General features: G+C 34.5%; 3 protein-coding genes across 3 annotated transcripts in view; 1 reads left to right on the top strand and 2 right to left on the bottom strand.

Annotated features, from left to right (window-relative positions):
- The window catches only part of LOC125876257 (OVARIAN TUMOR DOMAIN-containing deubiquitinating enzyme 11-like), a 752,025-nt gene extending 739,456 nt beyond the window's left edge, over positions 1-12,569 (bottom strand). Inside the window, exon 1 of the mRNA XM_049557389.1 lies at positions 12,555-12,569. The gene's annotated coding sequence lies outside the window, so the exon portion shown is untranslated. The remainder of the gene's footprint in view (positions 1-12,554) is intronic.
- The window catches only part of LOC125876254 (zinc transporter 5-like), a 624,828-nt gene that overhangs the window by 92,680 nt on the left and 514,598 nt on the right, over positions 1-17,550 (top strand). The gene's annotated exons all lie outside the window — the stretch shown is intronic.
- LOC125876255 (hyoscyamine 6-dioxygenase-like) lies at positions 10,538-12,201 on the bottom strand. The gene is made up of 5 exons (XM_049557386.1): positions 12,051-12,201; positions 11,754-11,968; positions 11,397-11,662; positions 11,009-11,322; positions 10,538-10,917 (listed from the first exon to the last, which is right to left on the bottom strand). The coding sequence occupies exons 2-5, from the start codon at positions 11,955-11,957 to the stop codon at positions 10,676-10,678; spliced, it is 1,026 nt and encodes a 341-aa protein (XP_049413343.1). The 5' UTR covers positions 11,958-11,968; positions 12,051-12,201; the 3' UTR covers positions 10,538-10,675.

The following is a 17,550-nucleotide window of genomic DNA, read 5'->3' on the forward strand; positions in this document are numbered from 1 at the left end:
ACAATTTTTGGAGCCGGCCATTTTTAATTATTACATAATAATAGAAATGTTTATATGTAATTCACACAAAGAAGAATAATTTATATATATGATTATTCTTGAACACTTTAAACACAAATTTGTTATTAAGAGAACTAAATGAGGAAATTTAAATTTTTTCTTAATCAATAAGAGAGATAAATAAATTATTTTTAGTTTATATGCATATAATATAAGTTTATTATTTTTATATTAAAATTTTATAATGCTTCTAATTATAAGATAACAATATGAGATATTAAATGATATCATGAACATGACTATTAACATAATTTAGGATTTATGATCATTAAAAATCATGAAAGTTTGGAAAATAAAGACAATTAAATATCAATAATTTTATGAACATGACTCTATTAATATAATATGTATGGGCCTTTTCGTAATTACTTGAAGGCTTCCCACTTTTAATATAAATATATGATGATATCATATTCATGACCACTTTATGTTTGTGGAAACTAGCAAGGTAGCCACGATTTGAACTTTAAAAAAATTTAATATATGTATATATAATAAATTTCTTTATACAAAAGCTACTAAGTTTCATCGAACCAGTATCGAGGCTTGTAGCTCCGTCCTTGATTGAAAAAAATAATACCACATGGAATGAAACACTTAAACTTGTATAAAATATGATTGTTAACTTGGCTTCAAGCCATGCCTTTCAACTTTGAGTGTGCATAAGTAAACACTTAAACTTGTATAAAATTGAGCAAGTAGACACATATGTCCTAAATAACATAATACACGTAGGATGCTACGACGCAAAGTTGCTATGTAGGGTGCCATGTAGGATGAATGTGTCTATAATTAACAACCATTGGACAGTTGTATTTGAAGAAAATACAAACAAACCAAATTCCAAAGTGATAATTGTAATTGTAATTTTGCTCCAAAAATTACTTGCTTTTTAGCTTTTTTTTTATCCAACTAAATTCATACCATCAGTTCATTTTTAGTATTGCGCAATACCATATAAGTAAATCACCAGTTCATTTCCCAGTCAATGTGAGACTTTAACTCACTCTAACACCCCCTTCATGCTCAGACTCTCTGATACTATAACAATCAAAAAGCTATGACACTGGATTTGTTGTTGGTGCTGCTGTATACCCATAATTATCACTTCTGAGAAAATTCTTGGACTATAAAAAGCTATTAATGCCTGTTGTTGCTTCCTGGTTGTGTACAGTTAGGGAAGAAAAGTATAACAAAAATTCTAAACATTTGTATCGCTTTGTCAATCCTTGTTCAGTCATTTCTTCATTTTGTTGATTTCCAGCACCTTAATATTGACTTAGGGCCTAAAACCAAACCCCAATAAAGGTGACAAGAATCAGATTATTTGAATAAAAATAAAAATAAAAATACGGAGGCGAAAATACAAAGATTAGCTTCTGACTATGTTCATGGCCAAATTTGAGATAAAGTCTCTAAATTCAAAAAATAAGTGCTAGGAATCCTAATTAATCTTAGTAATTAAAAACACTTCCCTTCCTACCGAACACACTCATAGTCAATTAAAGTTTGGAAAAAATTGACATATTGAAGAATTTTTTCTAAGGCCCCTCTGTGTATTGACTGGGCAAAGATTAAATCTTAATGAGGAGGAAAGTGCCCAATATTTCCTAATGAATTGTTAGTAACAATTTGTAATAGTACTTGGGATCTCTTTTTTTTTTTTTAAATTTGGTTAACATAAGATTAACTAAAGGTGGCTAAGATCCAAGAACAGTTCATCTGGTTTGTGTAAACTACATAATAGACTTCCCATAATTTCTAAAATATAATGAGTTGAGTGGTAAAAACTTAAATTAAAATGTGGATTTGGAAAATGATTGCTGGAAAGAGTGTTACAAATCAACAAAAGTTTGAAAACTGACAGCACAGAAGCTTTTGTGTTGTGATGCCTCTCGACGTATTGGATGTGCTAACCAAATTATATCGTCATAGATAATACACAGCAAGAAGGTACATAACCAAAAATGGCGCAGTTGCAGCCTGTTAAGAAGTCCCAAATCGATAGAGGGATGGGAAATTGGTCTCATCATTTGGACTTAGACAAACCTCCCCTCATGAGCTAGCTTTTGGGGTTGAGTTATGTGAAGGAAATCAGCAAGTGTGTAGATGTGCCTTGATCAGTTGAATTAGATAATGATAGTTAGTTGTTAAATCTAATTACTTGGTTATGTGAGGTTAATTAATGATGAGTAGAGTTAGTTAGAATAAGTCGGTTAGAAAGTTTGTTACATTTGTCAGATCTGTATATAATGTAGTTCAGCCCATACAGTCACTATAAGGCAAGATATTTTCTTCTTCTCTTCCAAATAGCTTTCTTCTTCCTTGCATTACATTCGTCCATTGTTCATGGATCTTAGATAATTTGACATGGTATCAAAGCCACCATGAATGTGAATCGAGAGGAATACTTTCACATGCAGTGAAGTTTTTCGAAGGATTCTGTACTTGTCTTCTTTGAAGCTTTTTTACTCTGTTTTTTTTTTCATGGCGAATTCAGGCAATTTGGGGGAAACTGCTTCCGCAACTGCAAACATTATTACACCTTCCATTGATTATCATCATCCTCTCTACTTGTATCCCTAAGATGCTCCTGGATCATTATCAGTTGGAATTATGTTAACTGGATTGGATAATTACACTTTGTGGAGCAGAGCTGTGAAACTAGCTTTGCTGGGAAGGAATAAGCTTGGTTTTATCGATGGCACAGTGAGTCGAAGTCAATTCAGTGGAGATCTAGCTCATCTGTGGGATCGTTGCAATGCGATTGTTGTTTCATGGATTATGTGCAATGTAAGCAAAAATCTACTGAGTGGTGTTCTATTTTGTTCGAATAGTTATCAAATTTGGGAAGATCTGAGAGAGAGGTTTGATAAGATCAATAGTTCTCGAACCTTTCAGTTACACAAAGAGATTTTTACCTTGGTTCAAGGTTTATCTTCAGTTTCTGTCTATTACTCTAAATTGAAGGATTTGTGGGATGAGTATGATTCGATCATGCCTCCTCCTTCATGTGATTGGCCTAAGTCTAGAGAATTCTCTGATCATCTGCAATATCAGAGGGTTTTGCAGTTCCTAATGGGACTAAATGACAGTTATAGTCAAGCTAGGAGTCAGATATTAATGATGCCACAAGTTCCTAATGTTAACCAGATTTATGCAATGGTGAATCAAGATGAATGTCAGAGGATTGTGGCAGGCATTAGTAAGATGTCATTGGATAATTCAACTCCTACAGCTATGTACACTTCTAGGACTGGGGGTGATACATACAAACAGAAGAGAGGCTACAATGGACAAGTTGTCTGTGACTATTGCCTTACAAAAGGTCATACTAGGGCGGATTGCAACAAGCTGAAGAAGTGTGATTTTTGTCACAAAACTGGACACGTAAAGGGAGACTGCTTTCAGCTGATTGGCTATCCTGCAGACTTCAAGGGAAAGAGACAATCCAATGCAGTAACTGGTCCCTTGGCAAGTAACAATTGTAGTGATAATGCTTTTGCAGGTCCACAAAGAATGCAACATCAATGTTGTCACCCACCTATCCAACCTAGATATGATTCATGCCCACAACAGTGTGCACAATACCAAGGTATGCTGCCACATCCTCCACCAAGTTCATCTGGACAAAGAGAGTTCTATCATAATGGAAATGGAGCTGTCAATGGTAGTGTTAACATGGCAGGGACAGGTATTCCTTATCTCCATGAGAATACTTCTGTGAAATGGATAATAGACACTGGTGCTACGAACCACATGATAGGTGATCCCAAATATTTGATGAATGGTGGTTTGTTAGAACATGCAGGACAGGTGCAGTTGCCCACAGGAGATTCAGCCAGAGTCTCACATGTTGGAAACTGCAGCCTGAGAGGAGGTGATGTTCTAACAAATGTTTTATGTGTGCCAGCCTTCAAGCTTAACCTTATGTCAGTCTCCAAGATGACACAAAACTTGAATTGTTGTGCTACATTTTATCCGGATTATTGTGTGTTACAGGATCTCTCATCTGGGAAGGTGAAGGAGATTGGTAGGCAAGAGATGGGCTCTACACTCTGTACTCACAGATACAGGCAGTAGACAAGAAAATTGTTGGTAACAAATGTCTTGCAGCAACACAGAAGGAAGATGTTCTTATATGGCATCAAAGAATGTGTCATGTTCCAGTGAATGTACTCAAGAAAATGCCTATGTTTCATGATGTTTGTAAGACCGGTTCCTTTACTTTGAATAACTGTGAAATATGTCCACTTGCTAGACAAGCTAGATTGCCTTTTCCACATAGTATGCATAGGTCTAGTTCTTCATTCCAATTAATACATGTTGATGTTTGGGGGCCATATAAATGGAATACTTTTGATGGCATGAGATATTTCCTCACTGTTGTTGATGATTATACAAGATGGACATGGGTGTTCTTAATGAGACTTAAGTCAGATGTTCTAATGGTATTACATAATTTTTTTACTGAAGTAGCAACACAGTTTGACAATAAAGTTCAAAGACTAAGGTCTGATAATGGTGGAGAGTTTTTTAGTCATGATTGCAAACAATTGTTACAGAGACATGGTATATTGCATGAGAGTTCTTGTCCATACACACCACAACAAAATGGTGTTGTTGAAAGGAGACACAGACACATTCTTGAAACTGCCAGAGCAATCAAGTTCCAAGGAGGTCTGCCCAACAGTTTTTGGGGACTATGCATAGAGTCAGCTGTGTATGTTTTAAATAGAGTGCCTTCCACTGTGCTCAATGGCAAGTCACCTTTTGAATTATTGTATAACAAACTTCCAAGCTTGCTGCATTTGAGAGTAATAGGATGTTTGTGTTTTGCAACTAATCTCACTCAGAAGGATAAATTCAGTCCTAGGGCTGTGAAGGCAGTACTAGTTGGTTATAGTGCATATCAGAAAGGTTACAAGTTGTATGATATTGTAACTAAAACATTCTTTATTAGTCGAGATGTTGTATTCATGGAGGGAATTTTCCCATTCAAAAAGGATGTACAAGAGCAGCATAATAGTGACACTTCGCCGCAATACCATTTTTCTTATGATGATTTAATAATGCCTTCTTACAATAGTGTTCCTGTTGACTTTAGCTCTGAGGACAACGGAGTCTTACCTCCTACTAATGTTGATATAGAGGAGGTGGATAATGGGGTTGACGTGGTGTCACCTCATGCAGATTTGGGTGCTGGTTCAAACACAAACATTGAAGTGATACCTTCTACTGTTACTGAGCAACCTAATACTGCTGATACTGCTGATATCAGGAGATCAATGAGGGGTTCCAAACCTCTTATATGGCACAAAGACTATGTAGTAAAGGCAGGTTCTAGTACTTACATGTATTCAATTGGTGACAATATAGACTATGCTAGTCTTTCACCATCATATCAAAGTTATGTATCCAAGTTTTCAGTGGAAACTGAGCCTTCAAACTACACTGAGGCTGCAACTGATGAGAGGTGGGTGACAACCATGAAAACTGAAATACAGGCATTGGAAGCTAATAACACCTGGGAAATTGTACCACTTCCCAAAGAAAAGAAGGCAATAGGATGTAAATGGGTGTATAAAATCAAGTACAAGGCAAATGAGGAGGTTGAAAGGTTTAAGGCTAGATTAGTTGCCAAAGGATACAACAAAAAGGAAGGATTGGATTACCAAGAGACCTTTTCCCCAGTGGTCAAGATGACCACAGTCAGGGCTATTATCTCCATAGCAGCAGCTAAGGGCTGGAAGTTGTATCAAATGGATGTTTACAATGCATTTCTTCAAGGAGATCTATATGAAGAAGTATATATGACTATACCAGAGGGCTTTTCCAAGCAGAGAAAAGGTGATGGTCAAGTGTGCAGACTCTTGAAATCTTTGTATGGCCTCAAACAAGCATCCAGGCAATGGAATATTAAACTAACTACAGCCCTGACTTCAACTGGTTTTCATCAAAGTACAAGGGATTATTCTTTGTTTACAAAGAAGGAGAGAGATAAGATAGCTATAATCTTGGTATATGTAGATGATCTATTGTTGACTGGAAATGATTACTCTATGATACAAAACACCAAAGAAGTCCTACATACAGCCTTCAAAATTAAAGACTTGGGTGAGCTAAAGTACTTTCTTGGCATTGAATTTGCTAGAAGTAAAGATGGGATCTTAATGCATCAAAGAAAATATGCCTTGGAGTTGGTAGTAGATATGGGACTTGCAGGAGCTAAACCTATTGCAACTCCAATGGATCAGAACCAAATGCTTACTACAACTGAATTTGATCAACATATACCTTTGTCACATAAAGATCCAGGCCTGGAAGATATAAATGGTTATCAGAAGCTTGTTGGGAGGTTACTATATCTCACAACTACTAGACCAGATATTGCATTTGCTGTGCAAAGTCTAAGTCAATTCATGCATTCTCCAAAAAAATCTCATATAGAAGCAGCTTTGAGATTGGTTAGATATGTGAAATATGAACCAGGGGATAGGATATTAATGTCATCTGATAGTGATAATCTTTTAAGGATATACTGTAATGCTGACTGGGGAGCTTGTATTAACAGTAGGAGATCAATTACTGGTTATTTGATGCAATTTGGGAACTCTCCCATTTCATGGAAGTCTAAGAAACAGGCCACTGTTTCCAGGAGTTTAGCAGAGGCTGAGTACAGGGCCATGGCCTCTTCAGTTGCAGAAGTGGTCTGGATAACTGGCCTGTTCAAAGAACTTGGAGTTGATGTTAAGGTTCCTGTTACATTGTTTACTGACAGTAAATCAGCTCTCCAAATAGCTGCTAATCCTGTCTTCCATGAAAGGACCAAACACATTGATATAGACTGCCATTTTACCAGAGAAAAAATCCAAGAGGGACTGATTTTGCCTGAATATTTGCCTTCTGCAGAACAACCTGCTGACTTGTTCACAAAAGGTCTTGGTCGACACCTACACTCATATTTGATGTCCAAGCTAGGAATGAAGAACATTTTCATTGCCTCTAGCTTGAGGGGGAGTGTGAAGGAAATCAGCAAGTGTGTAAATGTGCCTTGATCAGTTGAATTAGATAATGATAGTTAGTTGTTAAATCTAATTACTTGGTGATGTGAGGTTAATTAATGATGAGTAGAGTTAGTTAGAATGAGTCGGTTAGAAAGTTTGTTATATTTGTCAGATCTGTATATAATGTAATTTAGCCCATACATTCAATACAAGGCAAGATATTTTCTTCTTCTCTTCCAAATAGCTTTCTTCTTCCTTGCATTACATTCGTCCATTGTTCATGGATCTTAGATAATTTGACAGTTGGTACTTCATGTGCCAAATAGGTCTACAAATCTATATGAATCCTTCCTAAGAGTAACACAATAGTTGTAGTGTTAGCTCCATTACATCTTCAAAGCCATCTCCGACAACTTCTCCATTTTGCATGCCGAATTTCCTCCTACGGTCTACCGTTCTACTATATTGGCTTAGCCACTTCTAACCGTTAACCTAGGCTCCACTCCATTATTCGGAAAATGAAAATCTCATCCAGGATAACATTCACGCTAAATAGTAATAATAAGAGATTTAGAACGACACCAATACTATAACAGGGTATACATAATATCTGAAACATTGATTACAATTTGATAGTGACAAAAGACAGCTACTCTTTTAAAAAGAACAACATTTTTTATTTCATACAACTCATGTTAAACTCCATAGTTGGAGCTATTGGAAGCTTCAAGACGAGTGAGTCTTAGCTCGAGAGGAAGAAGACAATGAACAGAAAAACACAATTCTGATTCTACTCCATCTCACTGACTTTTATAACAAGTATAATACATAGGGTATTTATAAGATTGATCATCTTCACATACATGCCTAACATACTAACAACCTAACTCACTTATAACCCCTTTCTAACTACTTTTCCTGTAGTAAACTAACTCCTAACTCTGGTTACATCAGCTTGTGCTTTCAGCTCAACACTCCTCCTCAAGCTGATGGCTTGAACAAGTCTCTTAACCCCAGCTTTCCCCCATTAAGTATTCATGTTGAGCTCTTCCAAGTCCTTTCGTGACTATATCGGCTAGTTGTTCAGTAGTAGACACATGGCCAGTTCTGATCATTCCTTGGTTGATTCTTTCTCTTACAAAATGGCAATCAATGTCAATATGTTTTATTTCTTCATTTTTTCAATTCACATAAATCCTCTAAAATTATTGTTATTCGAATACATCTCATTCTTTCGGATACATCACATTTAATACATAATACAATTAGTTTGTTGAGATTAAAAAGAAATTAAATATAAAATTAACTCTCAGTTTCCCAAATCATGCAAATCAATGATGTCAATCTCTCCCAAATAACAGCTCCAAACATTTCAAATTTTCTTCTCTCAAATCTCTTCCAAATATAGTAAAATCTATGCAAACACTTCTATTAAATGCATAAGATCAAATAATACATAAACAATGTTTTACATTCTTGATTTCTTGGTAAAGAATTGACGTGTTTTTTTAAGAAAGTATTTGCGAAAGAAATATTTCACTAATAATATATTTTGCAGTGATATTTTAAAAGTAAAAAAAAAATGAAAATTAACTGAATCATACCAATACGAAAAACTGATATGATTAGGACGATTTTAGAAAAAATCTTATTTTTGGTTATATATTATAAAATATCCAAAAAATTAGAATGATATAATTTTTTTAAAAAGGGAAAAGGGTCAAAAATGCCCTTAACGTATTGGAAATGGCTCAAAAATACCCTTCTTCTACCTATTGGATCAGAAATGCCCTTCCATCCATTTATTTGGATCAAAAATGCCCTTAAGGTTAAATTTAAGTTAAAATTACCCTTCCTTTTAACAGAAACTGATGTGGCATAAATAATTTTTTAAATTAAATATGTGGCATTATTTCTATTGGTCCAAATTTAATTAATTAAATCCAACTTCATTCACTTTCGTACCCATTATAATCCAAACCCATTTCTAAAATACCCAACACTTTCTTCATCTTCCTTCTCCAAAATCATTTGGAAGGATTAATCAAGCTTGCAGCAGTCTAGTGTTCTACCACTTTCTTCTCCGTTTACAACAGTCCCGTCTTCTACCACTTTCTTCTCCGTTTACAGCAGTCCCGTCTTCTACCACATCCATTTCTAAAAGACCCAATGTAAACAAATGATTTAAGTAGTGTTTCTAATTCGAGTTCCCTTTCTCCATCAACTGTTACTAATTCATTTGTTTATAGCTCTGTATGCACGTGATTCTGTTGATGATGATCCAATTGGGATACTTCACTTTCTGACTTGGAAACTTCAAATAATTCGTCGCCATCTCCATGCCTTTGTTTTCTTAAACAAGTCCATGACCTTAACCAAATGTATTCTTCCGAGGATGATGCCCAGTACTTGATTAATCCTTCCAAATGATTTTGGAGAAGGAAGATGAAGAAAGTGTTGGGTATTTTAGAAATGAATTTGGATTATAATGGGTATGAAAGTGAATGAAGTTGGATTTAATTAATTAAATTTGGACCAATAGAAATAATGTCACATATTTAATTTAAAAAATTAGTTATGCTACATCAGTTTCTGTTAAAAGGAAGGGTAATTTTAACTTAAATTTAACTTTAAGGGCATTTTTTATCCAAATAGATGGATGGAAGGGCATTTCTGATCCAATAGGTGGAAGAAGGGTATTTTTNTTAACTGAATCATACCAATACGAAAAACTGATATGATTAGGACGATTTTAGAAAAAATCTTATTTTTGGTTATATATTATCAAATATCCAAAAAATTAGAATGATATAATTTTTTAAAAAATAACTGACTGAATGGTCCATTGACACCCCTACCCTCGAGTAAGAGTGGATTTGGCAAAAATGAAAAGAAAAAAAAAAAGTCGAAAGAGGAGCTTGCAAGTAAAGTGGGATCTGGGATCCGTCTCCCTTTGCGTAGATAATCCCTCCATTTAAATTGTTATACATAGAATCGTTTGCGATTGGGATAAAAATAATGAAAATTGATTTGGATAAAATTCGATTTGTCCTTTTAATAAATAAATGGTGCAGATTTAACAAATTTCTTCAAGAACTGCAACAAAAAATGGTTAAGATGAAAATTTAAATTGATTGATAAGATTAATTAGTTGTTGAAGTTCCTTCCATGGAGGGCCTAACAGTAAGGTATCGAAGAATTTAAGTCGTCATCGTCAATGGCAGCCTCAAAGAAACTCTTTACTAACAAAGCTAAAAAGAAAAAAAAAACATTACTTCACTGCAAATCGATTTAGTGACTTAAGGTTTTCTAATTCAAAACAAGTTATGAGTTTGAGATATAACATTTTTTCTGTCTCTTGTTTTTTTTTTTTTTTTCGTTTCAACCTGCATAATTTCGGATTCAAAATGCAATGGAAATGTTTATGAGAGAAATTAAAGATATTCATGTAGATCCAAACCAGAAGAGAATAGGAAAGAAAGATTCTTATTCATGAAATAGGTAACAAAGGTAGGATACAAACTAGAAAGACATTGTAAATTAAAGCTCTTATTTTAGTGGAAATTAAAAGTAGCAGCATAGACTTGATCCTTCTGGCACACAAATGCTTAAGCATCGATTTTGAAGGGCTCCAATGATGCGTGGTAAACTGATTTCTTGCTGAGGTAATGTGGCATAAAATCAACTCCCCAATTAAAGGATTTGAACTGTGGAGGATTCTCCGGACCAACAAGTGCTTTTGCAGGTTCAACAATATCGTGTGGGCAAATAAAAGTACCAATGGAGGTTCGTGAATGAGTTGTGTTTGTCACCACACGATGTGCAACACTAGTTAGCTTTCCATTGCTAACTACCTGTATTTATACAAAAAAAAACAGAGCAATAAGAGAATCGCACGGCGGCTTGTTGTAGACCATGAAAATTAAGAGAAAGTGTTACACCTACCGTAATTGGTAAACCAGAATTGACCACAAATGCATTGCGGATAGGCTGCACACCAATCCATTTGTCATCCTTCAATATTTGAAGACCATACACTTCTTGTTGGATAATGGTTATGAGATTAGGATCACAATGTCCACCAACTCCCAAGGTTAAACTTGGATCTGGGCATGCTGGATAGTGATTCACAAGCATTCTCTGCCCAAGTTCTGTGTCAAAGAACCCTGCCTCCAAACCTAGCCCTTCAGCTAACAGACCCAAGATAACTTTGCTCACCCTTCTCAATTCATCTCCATATGCACCAATAACCTCCCTGAAGGGCAAGCAAATACTAGGTAAGAAAAATAACAAGAGGGAATTTTACTAAGCATAGTTTAAGGTAGGTACCTATATCTTGGAGGGTTACTAGGCCAAGTTTTTTTGTCTTTCCCATCAAGATTGCAGCTATGTTCCAAGACATCTCTCCAGTAACGATGCTCCTCTGAATCATAATGCTTAGCGCTGCTACTGTACAGTGTAGCTGCACCCCTATTTGTATCATTAGCTGCATCCTTTGCATATTCTGCTTTCTCTTCTGCTGGCAGACTGAAAAATTCTTTGTACACTTTCATTGCTTCATCCATTAGATCTACGGGTACTCCATGATTGATTATCTATTTCATCATTTCAATTTCAGATCATCTTTAAACACAAAAAAAAAAAAAAAAGAACAAAGAGAGTTGTACTATTGTATAAATAATAAACCTGAAAAAACCCATATTCTTCAAAAGCTTTCAAAAGATCTTTAACAACAGCACTTCGTTCTTCACCATTAGCTTTTCCCAAATCAATGACTGGAATAGTGTCCACAATTTCAACTGGATCCGATGGTCTTTCATGCACTGGGATGCAATGACTTGGAGGAACTGCTTCTAATGTGCTTGACCAGTTTGAGAGAAGCTCCGCCATTGTCAATGAATCTAACCAAAACAAAAAGGGTAAAACTCTGAACAAATAAACAAACAAAGAGCGAGAAGAAAAGGGGGAAAATGATTTATTTACCTGGGAAAGAAAGAAATCTTCTAAATGTTAATAGTACTTCTTTAAATTGTCTGATATCTCATTTGAGGTATGGAGGGCCATTTATAGGGAAGAAAATTGCATAACAAAGTCCTCCAAGGGTATAGAAATTCTACTAAAAATCCAAAATTTGTGCTAAGATTTTTTAGAGCTTGTTAGGCAATTGTCACTGGAAATTACTTATTTTTTTTTAGAAACACTTTTTAAAATAATTTTTCAGAAAAGTACTTTTTGATAAAACAAAACAATTCACATTTGGGTAATTTTAATTTTAATTTTTATTAAATTAAAATATACATATTCAAAATTTTCAATCAATATTTTACATAGATAAATAAGAAATATATTAAATATTGATATAATCTTACACATATATTGTTGTAACCTTTTTTATAATCCTACAAAATAATATGTAAACTATATAGGGGTGTCAAATGGCTGAGTTGAGTTGAAACGAAAGATATTAAAATGGGTAGGGGTGTTCATGGTTTGGAGAAAAACCGTTTCAAACTGAAATATCGAACCACACCGATTTTATTTGGGTTAGGCGTGATTTGGTTTTAGATTTCTAAAAACCGGAGTATTTGGGTTGGTTATGATTTGTTCGAAAAAACCCGAAGAAATAACCAAATCGACAAATTCTATACATATATTTTACTATTACACATACATACTATATTATTTTTATATACAATTTTAAAGATCTTGTATGTGTTTTTATCAAAATTTATTTATAATTTAGCAAAAATGTCCAAGGTAAGAATATTTATCTTATTGGTTTCATGTATATGATTGTCTATGACAATTCTTTATGAGTTTGAAAATGTCACTTTCTCTTCCCTCTAGGTTAAAATAATGAATTTTGAAGCTTTATTCATTAAAATCAATGATTCAAAAGTTATGTAATGTCAGTCATTTTAACTATTTTCATTTTGAATCGATTGTTTATGTAATGTCAGTCATTTTAACTATTTTCATTTTGAACCGATTGTTGTCACTTTTTTCACATTTTGAATGAATTGTTTTCGTTATTCTTGTCTATGGTTAATAACCGAACCGAAACCGATAACAACCAAATCAATAAATACATATTATAGTTGGTTTGATTTGATTTTGATAATTCTAAAACTGATTAAGTTGATTTGGTTTTGGTTTTGACCAATAACCGATTCAAACCGACCCGTGAACACCCCCTAAATGGGTTAAAATATAAATTAGGTTGGGTCCGGACCGCCCAAGTTTACTTTGGGTTTAAATGAGTTGGACTTAAATGGGCTAGAAGATATAAAATAGATAGTAATTCATACCATCAATATTGGAACATACATTATATCAATGCAAATAAAGAGACTTAAAACGGGTTGAAATTGGAGATAAAATTGGGCTCAGTTAAAGATTCTTTAAGCTGGTTAAGACTTGAATAAATTGAGATTGAACCTAATTCAAATAATCTTGAACCAAACCCATAAAATTCTAGACAGATTAGGTGTGTTACCTATACTTGGGCTCATTTTGACATCCCTAAAAATATAAAATAACAATATGTAAACATAAAATAAAATTTAACCAAACTTATGAGATGAAATTATGTTGTCGACACGTACGGGAAAAACCTATGATAAAATCCATGTTAAATCCTCCTACTTCCATGTAGGAACATTGATATCCTGAGTCATGCCTCATGATCTTTGGTGTTCAACCTTTATTTGTTTGTAGTTTTGACACTTAGTCGTAAATTTTGTGATACCCTTCTTCGTGTCATTCCACAATTAGATTTCCCAATGCCCATAAGTCATGGTACATTTTAGTGGCTCCTGAGTGAATAGATTATCGAGAACTATGAGCAATAGAATCAGTTGGCTTAAACCATCCATTTGTAGAACACACTAACGATTTCGATAACGAAGCACACATTCCCTCTCTTTGGAGATCTCAAGGACTACTTCATTTAATTCAACAAAGGTTAGATCATCATCCTGCTTTGCCTTAACATCTATCACACGAGATGATTTTAAATTATTCTGAACAGTAATTCCACCATCTATTGAACCCACAAAACAAACTCCCAAATGAGCTAGTCTATAAACATCATAAACTAATTTTTTTCTTCTTCTCCTCCATGTGAGCGACATTGGTCAAAAACAACCTGGTAAAAGCATCTGTCAATACATTAACCTTACCCAAATGATATATGACACTCATCTCATAGTCTTTTAATAACTCAAGTCATTTCTTTTGACAAAGATTTAAGTCATTCTCATTGAACACATACTGAAGGTTCTTATGGTATGTAAACATGTCCACATGAACACCATATAGATAGTGCCTTTAAATCTTTAAGGAATATACTACTTTTTCTAACTCAAGATCCTAAGTGGGGTAATTCTTCTCATGAATGTTGAGTTGGAAGCATAAGCTAAAACCCATTCATGTTTCATTAACACACTACAAAGGTCAATTATGAAAGTATCACGATAAACATCAAATTCATTTGAACCCATTGGTAGAGTCAAAACTAGAGTTGAAGTACGTCGTCTTCAACTCCTGAAAATTGTTCTCACAAGATTCGAACCACGAAAACTTTGCCTTTTGAGTCAATCTAGAGAAAGGACAAGTTATAGAGAAAAATCCTAAACAAATTATCTATAGTAACAAGCTAAACCTAAGAAACTCATGATGTCCAAAAGAGAGAAAGACTTATGTCAGTTCTTAACTAATTTGATCTTTTGAGGATCAACCTGAATTCCTTATCCTGGGACTATATGGCCAATCAATGCTACTAACTTCAACCAAAACTCACACTTGTTGAACTTAGAAAACAACTGATGGTCATTAGGATCCAATCAATGACGATCATGTCCATTATTTGAACACTCTATTCATTAGGTCCATAAAAGTTATGGGAGAATTGGTTAGACCAAAAGACATCACAAAAAAATCATATTGAGTTTACCAAGTTCTGAAAGTTGTCTTCATGTCACATTCTCTGACTCTAATATGATGATAGCTGGATCTAAGGTCCATCTTTGAAAAGACATTGGCACCCTGGAGATCATCGATCAATTCATCAATCATGGGAATGGTGTACTTATTTTTGATTGAGACTTTATTCAGTTGGCAGTAATCACTACATAATTTGAGTGAACCATCATTCTTATGCATAAAGAGAACTAGATCACCCCATGGAGAGATACTATGAATGATGAAACCTTTATTTAAAAGATCTTTTAACTGATTATTCAATTCCTTAAGCTAAGTTAAATACATTCTATAAGGAGAAATTGAGATCGACTGGATCTCTAGAAAAAGGTTTATTCCAAAGTTGATTTCCATTCGAAAGGGATTTCAAGAAGATCTTCGAGAAATATTGGAAATTCATTCACTACTGAAACTGAGTGAAGGTTTCAGATTTTGACCTATATACCTTAACCAAAACTAGATGATAAATACAACCTTCAGATATCATTTTTCTGGCCTTAAAGTAAGAGACAAACCAACCTATAGGAACTAAAGTACTACCCTTCCATTCTATTATTGATTTTTGGGGAAGTAAAAGTTAATGACTCTAGCTCTAGTGTTAACTCAGTCATAATAAGAGTATTACCCGTCCATGTTAAGAATGATATCAAAATCAAACATGTCTAACTCTACTAATCAACAAAGGTGATTCTCTAGAAAATTGAGACAGGGTAATTTTTGTATACCTGTTTAGCTAAGACTAATTCACCAATAGGAGTAAAGACTGAGAAGGGTTCTAATAAGATCACGAGACTGGCATCAAAATTCACATGAATATATGGAGTTACGAAGAAAAGTGTGGCTCCTAGATCTAATAATGCATAACATCAAGCTAAAAGACACGTAAGATAGTTGTGACTACATGAAGAGAATATTTCTAATCCTACCAAGTCTGCAAAGCATAGAACCTATTTTGGTGTTGACAATCACCAACACTAGATGAGGCACCCCTCTAAGTTGGGCGACCTGTTAGAGCTACTGAAGGGTTGGTCTTAGTCTATTGATTAGCATATTTACCCCTCATTCAGGCCAATGGGAACTTCCTCAATTTGTGGCCTTGCTTGCCCTATCCAAAGCAGTCACCACTATCGGTTATACACTCTTTTAGATGGTTCATACTACACTTCTTAAAAATCAAAAGAGGGCCTGGTGCTCTATCCCTATTATCCTGTCTAAATTTATGAACTATGGCACTGCAAAAGATGAGTCTAGACATGAAAAATTTTCGAAGAAACTGAGAGCAATTGTCACCGCTCAATTTTTGTTGAGAGTAGTCTACACTACATATCCTAGACCTTTCACCAGACCAGTGGTAAGTAGAAAATGAAAAGTTGATCAATAAAAGACTAGTTATCTCACCATCCACTAATGAGACGTGAAACCAAACTAACCTTTAAAAGAGAAATATATGTCTTTTGAAGATATAGAGTTTGATATTAGAAATCTGGATATGACTAATGTGTTATGTTTCCAGGACTCTTTTTGGTCAATATGGATAGATCAATAGTGAAAGAATTGTGTCATAAGACCTTTTGGATAGTGATTTGAGAAATTTTAGGCTAGACTAGTCTAAAATAAAATTTGAATGAGGTACGGTCTAGAGCAATCCAAAAATGGATTGGGTGGTATGTCTAATCTTGGATTAGGATTTTTATTAGCTAAAATATGGAGTCCATAGGTATTTGCATAAGTGAATTTGAGTAAGTAGAACTCCTGCTATCTAACTTTGCGTGAAGGGGTTAGTTTAGAAAATCAAGATTTCAAGTTATGTTGCGAAATAGGGACTTTGAAGAGAATTCTGAGTCTATGTCCCATGTAATCCACTATAAAGGGTGTCACGCCTCTAAATCGTGGCAAATAAATTACCGCTATAATGAGTGGTCCCTCAATGATGGAACCGTTATAGCGGGGTTAGTCCCCGGGTTAAAAACAAATTTCCCCTAAACCGTTCATAATTCTACAAACATGTTTTGGGAAGAAGGGGGCTATTTAAGGTGAATTTAAATCTATTTTCTTCAATTTCATTAATAAAGGTAAGTTGATTACTCCCGTTCCTTGATACAATGATTCTTAGGTCTTAGAATCCATGTTGGGTGACCTTAGGGTAGAATTGGACTTAAACTAATGGTGGAAAAATCTTGGTTTGGCTGGAATTATCAGCCCTAAGTAAATCATGAACCATCAACAAATATAGAGTATAGTGATTTAAATAGTAGAATAAAAAATAAGCAAACTCGAAGGAAAGGAATTCACGATCATAGATATGTGGGTAAATACTCTAGCATTGATCTTCTAACTGAAATTGTAGTTTTAGGACGTAAGGAAGAACTAAGTTCCTTAGTATGATAGTCTTACATACCTTAAACACTCCACAAATCTTGACAAAGCACCCTAACTTAATGAAGAACGATCAAAGAAGCTTTCTTGAGATTTTTGAATTAGTTTCTTGCATGCCCTACGGCCA

The sequence above is a fragment of the Solanum stenotomum genome, chromosome 9 (genome assembly GCF_019186545.1).
Source record: "Solanum stenotomum isolate F172 chromosome 9, ASM1918654v1, whole genome shotgun sequence".
In the NCBI taxonomy this organism is placed as follows: Eukaryota; Viridiplantae; Streptophyta; class Magnoliopsida; order Solanales; family Solanaceae; genus Solanum; species Solanum stenotomum.

Excerpts from the sequence above, each read along its gene's own strand:
- LOC125876255 (XM_049557386.1), bottom strand. The coding sequence starts at position 11,957 with ATGGCGGAGCTTCTCTCAAACTGGTCAAGCACATTAGAAGCAGTTCCT. Across the intron at positions 11,663-11,753 it reads AAGAATATGGGTTTTTTCAG|ATAATCAATCATGGAGTACC; the intron begins GTTTATTATTTA and ends ATGATGAAATAG. Across the intron at positions 10,918-11,008 it reads TGGTTTACCAATTACGGTAG|TTAGCAATGGAAAGCTAACT; the intron begins GTGTAACACTTT and ends AAATACAGGTAG.